This window comes from Prorops nasuta, unplaced genomic scaffold (genome assembly GCF_024137725.1).
Source record: "Prorops nasuta isolate Cenicafe-Biocafe unplaced genomic scaffold, Cenicafe_Pnas_1.2 PNAS00008, whole genome shotgun sequence".
NCBI lineage: Eukaryota > Metazoa > Arthropoda > Insecta > Hymenoptera > Bethylidae > Prorops > Prorops nasuta.
Genome location: NW_027116805.1, coordinates 1547105 through 1564727, shown reverse-complemented (window position 1 = coordinate 1564727; position 17623 = coordinate 1547105). Strand labels below are relative to the sequence as shown.

General features: G+C 36.9%; 3 protein-coding genes across 5 annotated transcripts in view; 2 read left to right on the top strand and 1 right to left on the bottom strand.

The window, feature by feature from the left end:
• Nucleotides 1–8162, top strand: part of sfl (N-deacetylase and N-sulfotransferase sfl) — a 183941-nt gene extending 175779 nt beyond the window's left edge. For both annotated transcript variants that reach the window (XM_066730427.1, XM_066730426.1), the window contains 6 exons: nt 2805–3148; nt 3228–3516; nt 3844–3972; nt 4083–4265; nt 4400–5197; nt 5327–8162. In XM_066730427.1, the coding sequence (XP_066586524.1) occupies nt 2805–3148; nt 3228–3516; nt 3844–3972; nt 4083–4265; nt 4400–5197; nt 5327–5437 (1854 nt within the window). In that variant the 3' untranslated portion in view covers nt 5438–8162. The remainder of the gene's footprint in view (nt 1–2804; nt 3149–3227; nt 3517–3843; nt 3973–4082; nt 4266–4399; nt 5198–5326) is intronic.
• Nucleotides 8163–8261: 99 nt separating this feature from the next.
• LOC136775584 (putative ammonium transporter sll1017) lies at nt 8262–10402 on the bottom strand. The gene is made up of 3 exons (XM_066730499.1): nt 9710–10402; nt 8831–9626; nt 8262–8753 (listed from the first exon to the last, which is right to left on the bottom strand). The coding sequence occupies exons 1-3, from the start codon at nt 10400–10402 to the stop codon at nt 8287–8289; spliced, it is 1956 nt and encodes a 651-aa protein (XP_066586596.1). The 3' UTR covers nt 8262–8286.
• Nucleotides 10403–10764: 362 nt separating this feature from the next.
• The window catches only part of MCU (mitochondrial calcium uniporter), a 39421-nt gene continuing 32562 nt past the window's right edge, over nt 10765–17623 (top strand). The window contains exon 1 of one of the 2 annotated variants that reach the window (XM_066730498.1): nt 10765–11377. In XM_066730498.1, coding sequence (XP_066586595.1) covers nt 11276–11377 — 102 coding nt within the window. In that variant the 5' untranslated portion in view covers nt 10765–11275. The remainder of the gene's footprint in view (nt 11378–17623) is intronic. The other variant, XM_066730497.1, reaches the window with a different exon arrangement.

Genomic DNA, 17623 nt, shown 5'->3' with positions numbered 1-17623 from the left:
GGCCAGTCCCTACTCCATCCTCTACTACTCAGTTACTCTCTCTCTCTCTCTCTCTCTCTCTCTCTCTCTCTATGCTAAAATCTATCGGTATCTTTTTTCCTCTGCTTTCCCTTTCTTTCCTTCTCCCTCCGAAACATTCATCACCTCTCGGTTACCAACAATTTAACTAATTCCGTGGTACTTGCATAACACAAATTAAATCTGATACGAAACAGAGAGTCGAAGAGCTTATTGCAACATTATACACTGTAATTCAAACTAAAAACAAGCTCTTCCTCCCTCTGGCTTTCTATCAAAATATGTAAATACTTCATTAATTACGTCATGTTACATAATGCAAAGATGGAGTAGCTATTTAGCAGCAATTTGTGGAATAAAATTAAGGTTTATCGAAGTTTTCTGCAAAAATTGCAAGAGAGATGGAAAAAGCAAGGAAGCAGGACGTGTAGTATAGTATATAAATTAATCTTAGGACGAAGTGGGTCGTGACAGATTACAGAAAGAAAGTAGTCCGAAGAGGGGTAAAAGGAAGAGGAGTGGGAGAAAATAGAGAGAAATAGGGGTGTGGGTTACATTGTTTTCCAGTAAATCCTTCTTTATTTTTCGTAGTCTTGCAGGGGAGAGGTGCTTAACAATTCCACCGCACGAACTGGCGTTGGTACTTATCCACGCATTAAGTATTTACGACGGAACCAGAGAAGTTTTAGCATCCAACGACGGAGTATACCGCTTTCGACCCTCGGAATCTCAGAATCGCGAAATCCACGGCGAATGCAAGCGTATACCAGCTTTACGAATTGTCCCGTTTCTCTTCCTATCCTCCCCCATCACTCCTTTTTATACCATCATCCCTCTTCACTTCATTCTCAATCCTTTTCACCACTTCGACAAAAACCTTCGCCATTGGCCTTTCCTATTTTTTCCATTTATCCACGCAATTACCTCGAAAGTCTTTATTTCTTAACTATACATTCCTTTATTTTACCAAATTTTTTCCTGTTTGTTAATTACATGTAAATATGTAATAAAGCTTTCACAGTCACTTATTTCATTTTCTAACAGCATAATCCAATGTTTATCTTTTACGAGAATGGTTTAATTGAAAACTCTATTTCTTCCGGCCTTTTCTTTTCCCTGATTTTTCAGAATGTTTTAGTACGCTATTGAATTTAGGTTTCATAAAAGCTAACAGTTCAAAAAACAGCATTCGCCTCGGTAGGAATTCTAGACTCAACGCGCGAAAACTTTTTCAAGCCTTTCGATGCTAACAAACTATCTACTAAGCCTGTTTACTTTCCTTCATTAAAATGTGAGCCTATAGCTTGCATAACTATTCATTACCTCCGACCTTTAAAGCTGGAAAAACTATCCCGTATAGTCCTAATTAGTTTTCATTACTCTGGAAATTTTCATTTACCAGCATCCAAAATGAGAAGTTAAAATTCTTGCTTCCTTTATATTGCACGAAGAAATAGATTTATTATAGCTGCATAAATACTTTTAAGTACCTACGTTGTTTCCCTTTGAACTAGCCAGAATTAGAAATTGATCAAGATTTACAGAGGTAGGTATTGTAAAGTTAAGAAATAGCTGAAAAATGTTCAACGGCGCGCAAAATAAAATGAAGTTTAATTACTGGCTAGAAATTGGCTGGAGCGTTGAAGTATTGACGCAGCGAAATATATTGATTGCCACTACTCCATGCTATGCTTGATTAATCTCACGTATACAGTGGACGATGGCAGAAGTATATTTTAAAAGTCAGAAAACTTTCATAATTAAAAGAATTCGTTTGTTAATTATGTTCTACCTCTGTCGTCTTTAATACTTTTATCGAAATTTTCATTGCATCTCAATGGGAAAAAAGTGGCAATTGTTTTTAGCAGAAACAAGAAATAATGAAAAATCAGTTTAAATTTCTGTGATAGAAGGGAGAATTCGAAAAATCCACAGTTGCGACTATGTCGATCCATGACAAAGGCTGAATGACACAATACCTCTTTGATATCGGATCTATTCCGGTTAGCGGAGCCAAAATAAAATCAAGCATTCTACGCGTAAGTAAAAGCGTTCATTTCAGAGATTACAGAGTTGTATCTAATTTTAGAATTAATTTCAGTGCCCTGCTAATGTATAAATACACGGTACAAATATGTTTGGATTAAATGTAGATGCGATTTTGGATTGTTCAGTGTGATGAGATTTATTGAAAAAAGAGGCTTAAACTGGATGTGTCTTGAGTAGAAAACTAAATTGTTCGTTGCAAAAGCTGGGAAACAAATAAGCGAACTGTTTCGTTGCTTATTAATCGAATAAACCAACGGCTAATTGGCTTTTGATTAAATTATCTAGCAGATTGCGATTCTGCTCGTACTATATACCATTACCCGTACCGTGCATAATGGAGTTATCAGCGAGATTATTATTATTGTTATTTACGTCTGGCAAGTTTGCCCTGGTAGTACGGGAGGTCCAACACGAATAACCCTTCGCGCCATCTGAAATTAACGATTTTCCTAGTGAGTTTCCACGATTTCCTTCATTTTTCCACCCAATTCCTTGCTCTCGACCTTTCATACTGAGTCCTAGCTTAATCGACCGTTAGAAAATTTTCTACAACACTAAACTACCACCTTGCTAGTTGCTCCATCAAAACCAACAACTTTATACCGAGCTGCGAGTTAATTACTTTTAACAGTAATATAACTTTAGAAAATCTTTAAACGCAGTTTTAATTGTATTTCTAAATTTTTGATATAACATATATTACCTATTCGTTAATTTGATTTTTCCTTCTTGTTTAGGATCATGGAAGGTTCGACGGAATTCAGAGGGTGCTCTTTGGGGGTGGATTGAGGTTTTGGTTACACAAATTATTACTGCTGGACTCTTTGTCATACTTGTCCCACGGCCAACTAAGTTTGAGTCTAAATCGAATGATATTGGTCGATGTGGATGACATCTTTGTGGGGGAGAAGGGAACGCGTCTCAGGAAGGACGATGTTCTAGCATTGCTAGCCACCCAGCAGAGGATACAAGCTCTGGTGCCAGGATTCAAATTTAACTTGGGGTTTTCCGGGAAATATTTTCACCACGGGACAACGGAGGAAAATTTGGGGGACGATATGTTACTGGAGAACGTCGACAGGTAAGAGAGAGTTGCCTCCTATAATGAATTTCCGATCAAAGATAAAAACGGGCCGGATGAACGAATTAAATTTTTGCAGATTTACGTGGTTTTCCCATATGTGGAACCATCAGCAGCCCCATTTGTACGAGAATGTAACTCATCTACAATTGGACATGGCACTGAACAAACAATTCGCGAAGGACCACGGGATCCCAACAGGAAGTGGTTACAGCGTAAGTCCGCACCACTCCGGCGTATATCCGGTTCACGAAAGCCTCTACGAGGCCTGGAAACGGGTCTGGAACATCAAGGTCACCAGCACCGAGGAGTACCCGCACTTAAGGCCGGCACGCCTCAGAAGAGGCTTCATTCATCGTAATATCATGGTAAGGTCATCTCTATCATGTACTACCGCCTCACGTCCCTAATCAATAACCCGTAAAATCAGTGTCTCACCTGTCGTGCTGACAATCTCACTAACTGAAAATTCAGATAAAAATATTCTTGGGATAATAAATAACAGGCTGCTCGCTTCAACATTGTATAAATTGTACATTCATTTTGATATTTCCATTTCGCATACGGTAGCATACATGCAACGCGGAATGAATTGCTTTAATCAGTCAAGTCATATTTAGAGCAGTTTGTACAATAGCGTGAATGGATAATTATTCAACAGTTAACATTTATTTGAAATTTTTGAATCATTTTAGGTCCTACCAAGGCAAACTTGTGGTCTTTTCACTCACACTATTTTTATCGAAAGATATCCAGGAGGCAGAGAAAAGCTTGACGAATCAATACAAGGTGGCGAGCTTTTCCAGACGATCGTTTATAATCCTGTAAGAAATTTGTCTTATAATTTTTCCGTATAACACGCAATATTCTGTATTAACGTAATGATTGCTTTATTGTCAAGTGACTGATTTCTAATGATAATAACGTTTTTTAGATAAATATTTTTATGACACACATGTCCAATTATGGAAACGATCGACTGGCACTTTATACGTTTGAATCAGTAATAAAATTTATACAGTGTTGGACAAATTTAAGATTATCCAGTGCTCCTCCTCTTCAATTAGGAGAAAGATATTTTCAGCTGTATCCAGAGGAGGCAGATCCTGTATGGGGAGTAAGTACAGAAACATCAGAGTTTAATTGTCAAAAAAGTTTTTTTTACTACAATTATTTTGATAAAATCGTTAAAATATATTAACTTCTCGCGACCTGTGAATATTTATAATAATAAGTTGTTTTACATTACAGAATCCTTGTGACGATCAGAGGCACCAGAAAATCTGGTCCAGAAACAAAACCTGCGAACAGCTGCCTAGATTTTTAGTGATAGGACCGCAGAAAACAGGAACAACCGCACTGTACACTTTCCTCTCGATTCATCCAGCAATAAACAGCAATTTGCCAAGTCCGGATACTTTCGAGGAAATCCAATTCTTCAATGGGAAGAACTACTACAAGGGACTTGATTGGTACATGAGTTTTTTCCCGGCTGCGAAGAATGAGAGTTCCAGATACTTGTTCGAGAAATCAGCTACGTACTTTGATGGTGAATTGGTACCAAGAAGAGCACACGCTTTGCTTCCAAGAGCAAAGCTAATAACAATTTTATTGTCACCTGCGAGAAGAGCTTACTCTTGGTACCAGCACACTAGAATCCACGGAGATGCAGTAGCAAATAATTACTCCTTTCATTCTGTCATCACTGCGAGTGACACAGCACCAAAACCACTGAGGGACCTGAGAAACCGATGTCTAAATCCTGGAAAATATGCTCAGCACCTCGAGAGGTGGCTCTCCTATTATCCTCCCCAACAACTGCACATCATAGATGGGGAACAATTAAGACAAAATCCTGTGGAAACTTTGCACGAGTTGCAGAGGTTCTTAAAAATCACTCCAGCTTTCAATTACTCCACTCATTTGAGGTATGATCCCAAAAAGGGATTCTTTTGTCAAGTTACTAACGAGGACAGGACCAAATGCCTGGGAAAAAGTAAAGGAAGACAGTATCCACCCATGGAGGATAAATCATACAAATTATTACAGGTTCGATATGTATTGAATTTATTCAGATCTTGTATTCTTGTCAAAAAGATATCAGCTTGATATTTATATAAAATTGATCAAAGCATTCTATATGATTGAAGCATTTCATGCAACATTCTTTATTTTCAGAGGTACTATTTATCTCACAATACGGCGCTTGTGAAACTTCTTAAGAGGCTAGGATCGAGAACTATTCCGCAATGGCTGAAGGAAGACCTCACCGATACAGTGATGACCTAGCAAACATCGATAACTTGAGGACTCATCACTCCTAGGCTTCAAACTTTGATTTTAACGTCCCTCGCGCAAGAAGTATACCGGATGTTGACGAGGGACTTGTAATTAATTGTAAATTGTACGCTCAAAGCTCCGAAGCCCATTCCCGCAAAGGACCACGGAAGGCCTATTCCAATCTGGACTGGCCTAAGGGACCGGGGAGCCTGTTGAACTAGTCACAATAACGGTTTTCCACTAATAAAAGTTAACCGTGACTATCGCTGTTAAGCTAATTAACGTTTTATTATTATTATTATGGCCGTTACTGGCAAAGCCCACGAATATCATGAGAAACGTGCCATTTGAGAGCAAATACCTAAAAATAATTCTGCTTCGTAAAAGTACCTTTTCAATGCAGGATATTTAATGATGATTTTTGATTTTTTATCGTGTATCATTAAGAGTGCCATTTTTTCCACAAATATTGTTGTGGAGCTCTTTTGACTCTTCCAGCAAAAATCATACATATGATCAAATTTAATTGAGATAATCTTAATGTATTCTTTGGAATTTGCTGAAGAAATCGTCCTGCGAATATACAGTTTATTTTAAACAACGAACGCATATTTGCTCGTGTTGTCGATGGTCGACAACCAAAGGCCTAACTGCTCCTAATAGTTATTTTCGTACGTATTGAAAATAAGTCCATGCAAAAGTATCTATTTGATTTCAAAGGATTTTCAAAAGAAGAATAATTTTTACTCTTGAAAATATTTCGTATAAGATTGCGTAATCTCAAGTGGGTGAAATTGAGAGAATTTGAGTCAAACAAGTAATTTCTCGTTTTCACAGGGGTTATGATAATATCCCGTGAAAGAAAACAGGAAGAGCTTAGGAATATTAAAACAATGAGAGAATCTCCAGCGAGGGAAATTCTCTCATTGTTCCTTTCGAAGGAGAAGCTGTCCAAATCGCGTTATGAGATTAAAGAGATTTATTTGTCGCTAGTAGCTCGAGGATTATTCGAGAAAGAGAAGAAGAAAACAAAAGGAAAGCCAGCAATTTCAATGTTTTCTGTGGCATAGATCGCAAGATTGTCCACTTCTTGGTAATATGGAGAGTGCATTGGCTAATAAATTTTCGGAGATACAGTGTACGTTGATCCTCTTTGCGAATATTGTATAAATCGGAATTTGTGGTAATGGTTCCATGTATATTTTGACAATACTATTCTTGGTATCGGTGAAGTAAGCGGAAGCAATTCAGCGTGTCCATTTGTACATTTGATGTATAATAACGCGCTATTTTTCGATGTTAGCGTAGATGTTTCGTAACAGATTTAAATCTAATCGGGGAGAACGTTGCACTTGAGAAACGATCTTCTCTTCTCTCAATTGCAAAGCCCGTAGCTATTTGCAATAATTCAATGTTAATTCGTGTAGTTAAACCAGCGGTGTCCTTCACTTTTAAGGACCGCATTCGTGTTTGATTCCTTTCGACATTTCCGGATAGAGAGTAACATGAAAATGCGGTAATACTGATGTAATTAATGAAACCTAAACCAGAGGGATATATTTTCTCTTATTAAGAAATGAAAAAGCGATATATGTATATATGAACTATATTCGTGTAAATTAATCCCAGTAACGTCTTGGGCAATAATACATACTTCTGTCCCTAAATATCGTCAGGTCTTTTTTCTCGATAGACCGAAGGCATCTATTTTCTGCGAGTGGCGTTGCATGGGATTTATTTACACAATTGTTGCGGCAAATTTACATAATTCGTTACTTAATGATGAAAAATCTCATCGTAACATTTATTTTATAATCATTGTAACATCGGCTCTCAATGTCGTAATTTGACAAGATTCACTTTACCTGGTGTTTTAAAAAGAAATTATATTTTTTTGTTTGACAAAAGCACATAAGAAATATTTCCCGTCCTCTCATATTATAATTTTCTTCAAAACTGTGACCCTATCGATTGTTACGTGCAAGAAACGTTGACGAATGTTTTTTCAAAGATCTTTATAATAGCGTGCTGATGAAAAATATTGATTTTCCTCCTCCTTTCTCTTTCAAAAACGAGACACGTTCGTTCGTTTTGCCAAGAGTGAATGATCGGTAATTATAATTGTGATGAATTTAATATAATGGTAGTGCAAAATTACCATCGATCAATTATTGATCCTTGTTAAATAATGAAATATTTGAGATCTGGAGAGAATGTTTGGATTCATTTTTTTATATATACAATACCATACGTATAATCTTGAAAACATATCGTTTGCTTATGTGATACCAATTCTAAAGGATTTTCGCGAGTGAATTGACAATACTGTTAACTATTTCGAGCATTTTTTGAGAAATCTCTCCTAATGGCGAGGTAATCATTTATCTCGAGCAAAACGAACGAGCGCAAGGAATGATTTAAAATTGAATTTTGCCGATCTCTTTTAAGTATGATATACCTCGAGCGAAATTATAGCTACGATAAATCGAGCCATATTATCAACATTTGTATAAGTTTGTACAATTTGTTTTCATTTTTATACTGCCGTTAAACTGTGCTGTTTGACGAATCATGTACAAAGTTTACTGTTAATATAATTATAATAATTACAATAAGAGTATAAATATATATTAATTATATTAATGCTAAGATTAATGATACAAAATAATACTAATTGATTGATCTGTTTTAAAGAATCGTGCCATTTTTCCAATGTTGTACATAATTATTATTGTAAGAATAAAAACATCAAATTCTTAGAATTCATTTTCTCACTATCGGCCTTCTTACGGTGGTACAATTTTATTTATATATAAAATTATATTAGAAGACGCTTGTATTATTACTTTATGGAAAATTTAAGTTAGAATGTCGGAGCGGTGTTTATTTTGCATGATGTATGATTTATTATTGTTTTTTTCATTATTAGCAAAAGTATTATCATTGGAATTTTCAGTCACGGATTCGCAAGATAAAGAAAGAAACCTTGGCTTAATTAAAACATTGAGTTCTGTATCTTGGTCACTGAGAACAGTTTGCAAATTTAAATATTTCTCAGTCTTTTTTACAGGATTCTCTTTCTCCACAAATGAATTATTAATAATTGTCAGTTCTTTTTCCTCAATACTTTGTATTATTTGAGATTTAGACAATTCACTTTTCTCTTCGACTTCTTTAAGACAACGTAGTATGATTTCTGATCTGCAGAGTCGAGCACTCCTCGACCATCCAATGTCAATTTTCTCATCGCTATCGTCAAAATAAGTTAAATGTCTAGATGGCAATGTATGCACGTGCCTCAGTTTTCTTTTCCTCTTTTCCGAAGCTGTATAATAGAATTTTTAAAATTACAATAAATTCAAAGATATTATACATAATATTATGTAATAGAGAATATTTTACCCCGTTTCCGGATCTCCCCGTTTCTTAACTCTGCACTGGAACCAGGCTTGGTATCTGAATCTATTCGTTCCGTGTTTTCAGTTTTATCCATTCTATCAACATTCTCCTGATACTCAAGAAACTTTGAAGTTTTCTGATTTTGACGGAGAGTAGAACCCGGTTGCAGAAAAAGAGTGTCGTCACCGGAAACGAACATTCTCTGCATGTAAGACCTCGACGGGCCATTTTCAAGGGCACTGACAGCTCTCATATGATTCAGGCACTCGGATTTGTTCCTGAGAAGACCGAAGCACTCGAGGATGAGAAAAGTGGGCAAAAAGATGCCAATGACCAGAATAAAAATGGCCACCAAACAAATAATGTGCCATGCGAAGTTCATAAAGACGGAAGTGATATTTTGATCCAAGGAGTAAACGCAAAACGGCGTAAGAAGACAGCCAAAGAGACCAGACACGAAATGAGTAGCTACGATATTGCAATAATCCTCCAAAGCACTGTGAAAAATGAATTTCGAGGCTAAATAGAAGATTATCGCGCTGATAAAACCTATGGCCATGGAGACCAGGGGCGAATAGACGTCTATGGCCGCCGACACCGTAACTAGACCGGAAATGATACCCTGAACGCATCTCATTACTGTCCAATGATTGAAAGCTTCACGGGCCAGGATGAAATGGAAGGCAACTATGAAAAGGGTACAGGAGGCGCCAGCTAATAATCCATTGATGAAGATACCAGACTGATGATTGGATCCTACCATTGATCTGGACATTTCTGAATTTGGCAGATTCAAGCTCTGAAATTCAATGGGAGAAGCGATAGTTAAACGTGATATTCTATAGAAATAATATTGAAACGACGAGGATTCATGAAAAATACCTGAAGTCCTAGGAATATAAATAGCTGGCCGGCAAAGTTGGTAGCGGAAGAAGCCGGAGCCACGCTTGCTTCATCAAGGTCCTTCAGTAGAAGAACCCTTCGCCCCAGGACCATACAGCCGATCAAGCCGGAAAGCCCTCCTAGCAGATGAACGATACTGCTTCCAGCATAGTCTTTGAAAGTTACAGGAGAGCCAGCGAGCCAATTCTCCGACATCCATCCACTGGCTGTCCAAATCCAGTGGACGAGGAGAGGTTGAACTAGGCCGGATAGGAGGACCCCGCTGGTCAGGTAGGCGATCACATGGGTTCTACCGACTATTCCACTGGTGAAAATACTGGAAGCCACCAGCGCTGCTTGCCAGCCGATCAAAGCCTCGTCCTTATCGATTGTAGCTTGTCCAATCCAATGGCCCTCGCCGATAACACCCGCGAGGTCACCGTTGTAGGAAACGACGAAACCGACCATCAAATAAACCACGCTCACCAGACAAAAATCAATCAGATTCTGCAGTAAAATTGTATTAACGTTGTTCATCGGTATACTACCGATCTCGAGCAAAACAAAGCCGACTTTCAACATCACTGTCAGTATCACGCGAGTCAAACTTATCCAAATTTCGTGACGGTGGGTCCCTTCCACCGTTGGCATATCGTAATAGCTGTAGCTGTCCAATGTACTGGACGATGACATTATTATTCCTACACCGTGACTCCTCTCGGTTTCGAGCCCTCCATCCCTAACCTCTATGAATCGATAAAAACACGTCGATCTATATCTATCGATTAAGGTTAATCTGATTTACTCTAAAAATCAATGTGATTAAACTGCTTAAAGATAAAGTAAAAAATTTATTAATATCCCTATATTCACGTTTCTATAATAATAATCAACTAGCCAAATACATATTCGCATACCAATAATTCTTGATTCTTAGGTCAAAGTCTACTTATTAACGAAGTTCAAACAATATATGTATATCTCTCTTCCTATTAACACAGTGACCCGTTACTTATCGATCGCAATTGGTAATTGGTGGTGGTAATTATTAGCAAGACTTTACGCAGAGATAAAACATGAAAGAGCACGTTTGCTTTTTTATAGACAGTTTTTCGGTAAATACATATAAGAAGAAGGTGAGAGAAGTACAGAGTACACGAAGAGTATAAGGTAAAACGAAATGAAAGAGAATGGAATTAGAGGAAACTCGAGAGAAGGCGATGATGATTTGATTTGAAATGCAAGAAATTGGCGCCACGATTGCTAAGCGGCTCGCGATTGGTCGACGAGGAAAGACTGTTGGAGAGACCAATGGAAGGCTTGGATGGAAAGAGCGGTTCGACGTTGAGGTTAGCGCGCATGTGTTGTTTTGGGCAGATCGCAAGGTCGGGTTCTCAGGCTGGCTGGCTGGCAGGGACGAACCGGCAAGGCGAGCCGCGAGCGATGCCGCCCGTCGTCGACGTAGGTAGTCGCTCAAAGGCGGCCGTTGCTCCCTCGGTCGCAGGTGTCAGTGATTCGTGAACAATATCGGATCCCTAACACGCACAATTTTCCGAGCCTTCAGGCATGGCCACCGTCTCTTGCCGTGCTAGCTTCGTCCTGAGGTGGTACGAGCTCAGCCGCGTGTTCAGTGCCCCAGCCACCCTGGCCACCACAAAATACCGAAAAGTGAGTTCATTCGGAGCCTCTGGAAATCACAAATTATATATAGATATCAATCGTTAAGTTTTCCTCCTACGTACAAAGTCCCACCGATCGAACGTCCAATAAAAATCGAACGCGACAAATTTCAGCTGGGCTCCAAATTTTTCTTCGGTTACGATCACTTCCCCCACCTCCGCCCTTCAATTCCCCTCTGCGATCTCTATCCAGCCCCCCCACTCCTTTTCACTCCACTTCCCCTACCATGCCCCTCTCTCTTTCTCTCACCGTTTCGCTCTCTGTTTTCCTCATGCTATCTTGCTCGTGTCCACATCCTCCGTCCTTCTTCGCTCTCCTCTCTGCAGTCCCCACCCTTTCCCTTTCCAGACTCGCGTGCACACCTTGCACCACCGAGGGGTATTTTGTCACTCTGACAACCAGCAAAAGCGTGTACATCTGCCAAATTTCTCTTTCTCTCTTACCTTATTTTTCTCTATCGCTCCCTATCCAGATCACGTTTTCATTGTCCTCTTTTGAAAGATTGGTAAATAATAGAGAGGAACAGTCGCTCGGGAAAACTTGCTGATGTTGGTTGAATGATACATTGACGTTTAAATTCTGATTTTCACTGTTTCCTGGGCTTCCATACAGAGCGGAACTGTATATACGTTTCAATTTCGAGAATGGGCTTCGGAAGATCGTATAGTACTCGGAAAACTTGAGGTTGCGATTTGAATTAACCAACGCAAAATTTGCGAACTGAGAAATTGAAATTTCTAACGAGTTTACGCAAGAGTTTGACCCACCAACGAAGAGCTTTCTATTAATATTAAATATAATTGAAGGAAAACAATGTTAGTGATGTGGAAGAGCTAGAGCTGACATAATGTGTATTTTTAAACACTCGCCTCTCGGTACCAGCAATTTTCCTATACTTGTGCGCTTTGATGCAAATATTTGGTCCAGTTTTAAAATTTGTTTTGGAAATTGAGTTGCTGCATGGAAACCCGATTTTTTTCACAGCTTAGCTCTCTTTTTGGTGGTCAAGGCTGACACATAAATAAAACTGCAATTTTACTCTTTGCTTCTGACGTTTTTAGAAAAAAACTTTCTCGTCCTGTGTGAAATTTAGCAACGCATTTGTATGGTCTGCTATGTCATTGTCGATACCATGATATAACAGCGGAATAATTTGCATTGTAAATTTAAACGCAGATACACCACGCGTATTAATTATTTTGTCTGCGTTTTTCTAAAAGGATAAAATTACAATTTAAACAGTAGTTTCTAATTGTCGGATGTATAGAGCGGGTTGCGTAGTGATAAAACCCACTTCTATACGGCCAAATTAAATAATCATGACTTTTCTAGAAAGAAAAACTCATGTAAAACTATATCGCCTCATCGTAATCTCATATTACTTGGAACAATAAAATATATATTGCTAGTACATTTTATTCGAAGAAAGAAATCGCTCACAGCGATTTATCTATCGCATTTGGGTCACCAATTTCGTCGAAGAGTTTTTGAATAATCAGAATAAACGTTGAATAAACGAAGAAGGCAAACCAAGATAAATTGAAAAAAATTAAATCAAATAAGAAATAACAGTAAACAGAGAGAGAGAGAGAGAGAGAGAGAGAGAGAGAGAGAGAGAGAGTGAAAATTGATGTGTTTGAAATGTAAAAGAAAATACTGCGTTAAGTTTTATTCAAATGAAAACTTTATTCTCGTAAGAGGAAAAAACGTTGAGAAATGCTAAACATTAAAGGGGATCGTATTTGGAGAACTATCATGCGGGCAAAAAACGGTTGGCCGGACACGTGTTTGTAGTATGCACTTATAATTCAGATATATGATAAGAAGAAAAAACCGGAGCTATCTGTGAAATAAAGTAATTAAACAATGGGGTCGTATATTAACGAACAGTCGAGAAAAAAATCTCAGAAAAAATGTGTCAACAATACGAGACTCTTCTCTTTTTCTCTTCGTTACTCTTATAGTTCTGATTCATGAAATCGGAGAATGTATAATTTATTACTTCTCCATCCAATGAAACAGTAACGTACTATACAAATATTTGTTATCTCTTCGTATTACCAAATACGAAAAGTCTCGATGGCTGTAAAGCTATCTTGTTTTAAAAGAGTAGACGACTGGGAAACGTGGTATATGGAAAGGAGCGATGAAAAATAATTCGAAAAATCCTGTATCTGGCACACTTTTAATATAGTATAATAATTTAGTTTAGATAACGTTAAAGATGATACCTTTAGCCATCTTATATGGAAAAGGAATCTCTATATATTTACCACATGGTATCAGACACATGCACGGATTCAATAAAATAACAGCTTTAACGCAAACTTTTTAGACTTCACCGAAGCTAGAAAGATTGATTATATCCCATGAGGGATGAAGCATCGAGATAAAAGTACAGAATTTTCAGTATTTGAACAAAGGTATGTAAACCATTTTATGCAATGTAAAAACCAAATATCGATGGTGGTGAAAATTCTTGCATTTCCAGTTGAAATACTAAAGTTCCAATACTCGCTATTTTAGGACATACTCGATTCTCATGAAATATTTGATTTTAATTATGTTATGTATATATATAACACATACATATATAGTAGCTGTAAAAAGCATAATATTCAAGTTAACTAACTTAAATCAAATGGAAACTCACAGGTCCAATTCAGTGTTTAAAATATCATTTTAAATTTAATTTAGCAGTGAATACTGCATTTTAATATAAGACTAAAAACCCTGGAGTATATTGTAGGATTTTTACCAATAACTGAATTCTTTTGTGATGTGATGGAAGAGAGTAAAAAGATTTTCAGATGATTCTGGTATGATTCATAGAAGTTTCAGATTGATGCAAGTGTCAATTCACGCTTGAATATCTTTATTGACATTTAACTAATATATACGGCGTTATCTGAGGGGCCGTGTAGTATATGCTATTTAACGGTATTCCATAGGGGATTACAATTCGAGAGGTTGTAGCAAAGCTGGGTGTACAGACCAATGATAGAAGCTTGGAACGGAGCCAAACTTACCGGGCCAGTTTCAATAAACGCGGAAGAAACGGAATACTTGAATTTTGCCGCTACATGGTTCAAAAAATCATCAACAATAAAGGAAATGTTTAGCAAATATAATCTTGTGATACAAGTTTTAATTACGAAATATATTACGAATCGCGTATTTATCAATTTTCATAATTTTTCGCATTTAAAATTCCGTAGCAGTATATAATAACTGTTTTATAAAAAATAATTTATTCGATGCATAATAATTGTACTTGTGATTCTCGTTACACGAAATATTTCCTCTTGTACGCTAGCAATTAGTTTCCGTCATTGCTAACAAGAATTACTCACCCACGTGATTCTTTGAAAAAAAGAGAGAAAACTGAGTTATTGACAGCGTCAACTCGTTAATTAGCAATCAATTTCCCAACGGTTATCGAGCTTTAAGTTCATTGAAGGTGGTAATAAGTAATAAGAAAAAAATGTCTGATCAGTTATATTTTAAATTAATAGAAATATTATTTGTCGAATACGTAACGAATCGCAGTGGACACTCCAAGCTTTAAAACATTCACGTGTTTGTCCGCACAACGTGTGAATCATCGCTAATAGCAACTATATCTAATATGTTTATAGAAATCACTATGAATAAAGAATAGAGTTTCATTTCTTCATAAATTAATAAAAAGTTCAAGTACTATATCCCTTCTAAAATTGTAGAATAAACTTTTAATCAAATGTCTACTATTTATTTTTAAATATTAGTTTTCACGGTTTAAACTTGATAAAACCCGTGAAAAGTATTAATAACGCGTACTAATAATTATATAGGTTTCATAAGTTTGTTTAGATTAGTATATTGCTGATTTTAAAAATAGTTTACTACGCTAGGCTTGGTGATAAATAATTCTATGATATCATATCGCGATAACTGCAATGTTATCTGAAATGGGGCGAGAAATTATTTACTGTGAATGAAAGCATATAGTAGTAGATACATAGATAGAGAGTGTGTGGCTTCTATTTACGAGTAACACTGTCATTACCAACTAATGCGTCAACTAAATGACGTATTCATACTGCGTTCCTGGTACCCTTATCAAGCAGCTCGAGTCATGCAATTTTTGTGCAAATTATTGCAAGTTGATTAACCTCTTCATTGATCAACGAGGGCTCATGTAAATCGCAATTTAAAATCCAAAAAACAATTGAACAAAGTATAATTTATTTCTAATATTCTTTTTTCATTTGGCCTATAAGTACCTACATATAAATTCATAATAAATGTCCACTATTTTAAAAATTAAAAATACATATATTTTAAAGATTTATCTCTTTTAATATAATTTTTACAAAGCTTATATACGATGATATTCCTTACAGCTTTGATAACGGGCCAGCTCGTAAAAACGTTGTACAGCTCTGTATAGCGTTTGCGTTGCGATATCTGAATTAATTTTTTCAGGTCATTGACACGAACTATGATCTCAGTCTACACGTGTTCCTTCACGAATTCAATTAAAGTAGTTGATATACACAAATTCGCTCTGACACCTGCTCCGCCATCTGCCAATAACTATTCCAGATTTTGACTCTTTTTACATTTATTGAATGCTACATGATATAAGAGAAGAGGAGTTGATTGAAGTGTTCGCAAAGGTGCTTAAAATAAAAGTAGCTAGTAAATGGTGTTGTGTGGTATTGACGAAGGTAGCGATCTTAGATAGATCATGCCTTGACGTACTATACTAATTAGACCTTCTAGTTATAACCAGGTTGAGTCGAGAGACCTTTATGGATACCCCTTGATGGTAGATATTGCGGCTTTTCCTCAACCTCCCGACATATTTCAAAATGCATCCAATACAGAATGTCAAACACCACTCTAACTTTCAATCATTCTCAACGAACAATTGAACTAAAAATTGCTCGTCTCGGCGATATTTCTAGAGTTAATTTGATAAAAATTTAAGCCATTCTAGAAGTCGATTATATTCATTCAACCTGACTGAATATATTACTTTTATTGTCGAAAAACTTCAAAATTTCATGGTACACTGCAAATACTGTTTTTCAAAAAGGAAATAATCTAATAGTGATCGTAAAAGTTCATAATATTTAGTCAATAGCTGATCAAGAACTGTTATATCTATTGCTAGAACGATAACAAAATTCTTATCAAGTGCAATTGGCAAGGTTTGTCGGCTCCCTTAATGTCCATGATTGTCACGTTTAGATCAGGCGATACTTGGAACCTGACGAGAAATATATTAAAATCAATTTATGCTAACGAGATTAGAATACATTTCTACTCTCACCACGTGGTCGTATTATGCTATCATTAAACCTAAGCCACCGCTATTATAATCACCATCGTTCAATCATTCTTTAGTGCATATATATAACTTTTATCATCATCAGCCTATTCATGAATTATCAAAGCACACTCGCCAGAAGAATTAAATAAAGTTATGTAGTTATTTTTAACGTTTATAATTAATATGCCTGACGATACAAAGTTTATTCAAAGTCGTTAGAAAAGTGTTAGGCTCTCGTTCTGACACAAGTTTTTTCTTCAAAGGTAATTTCGGTAGGGATAACGTGCTTTCTCAACCATTCCCGCGAGAGTGCCGAGAGCCTCCTGGGCAATGGAATGTCAGGCAGGCATCCTGAACTTTTGCAAAGAATGCCTGTTAACAGTTTAATTGCTCGCCATACTTTACTCCTATAAAAACTCCCAGCAAGGGTATCAAATTTGGTATTTAGAATTAAATCTGGAGTGCTTATTATTATCGCAAGACCCGCCCGCAATTATCAAACAATCTCCAAATGGTGTATAATCACTGATTCAAATAAACACTAGAGAAATAATGATCGATTAATTTCAAAGAAAGAAAAGCTACTACTTCAAGTAATAAGTGGATGAACCAATAGTTACCAAGTGAGAAATTATTGATATTTTTATTGCACTTGTAAAAGTGCGTAGAAAGATAATCGGTGGGGAAGGTTAGTTTTGTGTAGAGAGGAAATGGTTTAGTTGCGAGTGAGTTGTCGAGGTAAAGTTAAAAGAGTAGGGGCAGTGGTGCAGATCGATGCCCGTGGCGCCTGCCGCAGCCTCCACCGTCTGGAATCCCTTAAACAACACTCCAACTACCATAATATCCTGTTCTAATACCTATATAAATTTTACTCACTATTCCACGTCATAAAATGTCATTTTCTTTGCTGTTAA

Bases quoted from the DNA above. Each gene is read 5' to 3' on its own strand.
- LOC136775584 (XM_066730499.1), bottom strand. From the start codon at position 10,402: ATGTCATCGTCCAGTACATTGGACAGCTACAGCTATTACGATATGCCA. The intron at 9,627-9,709 runs GTATTTTTCATG...ATTGAATTTCAG, and splicing joins TTATATTCCTAGGACTTCAG to AGCTTGAATCTGCCAAATTC. The intron at 8,754-8,830 runs GTAAAATATTCT...TCTATTATACAG, and splicing joins CGGGGAGATCCGGAAACGGG to CTTCGGAAAAGAGGAAAAGA.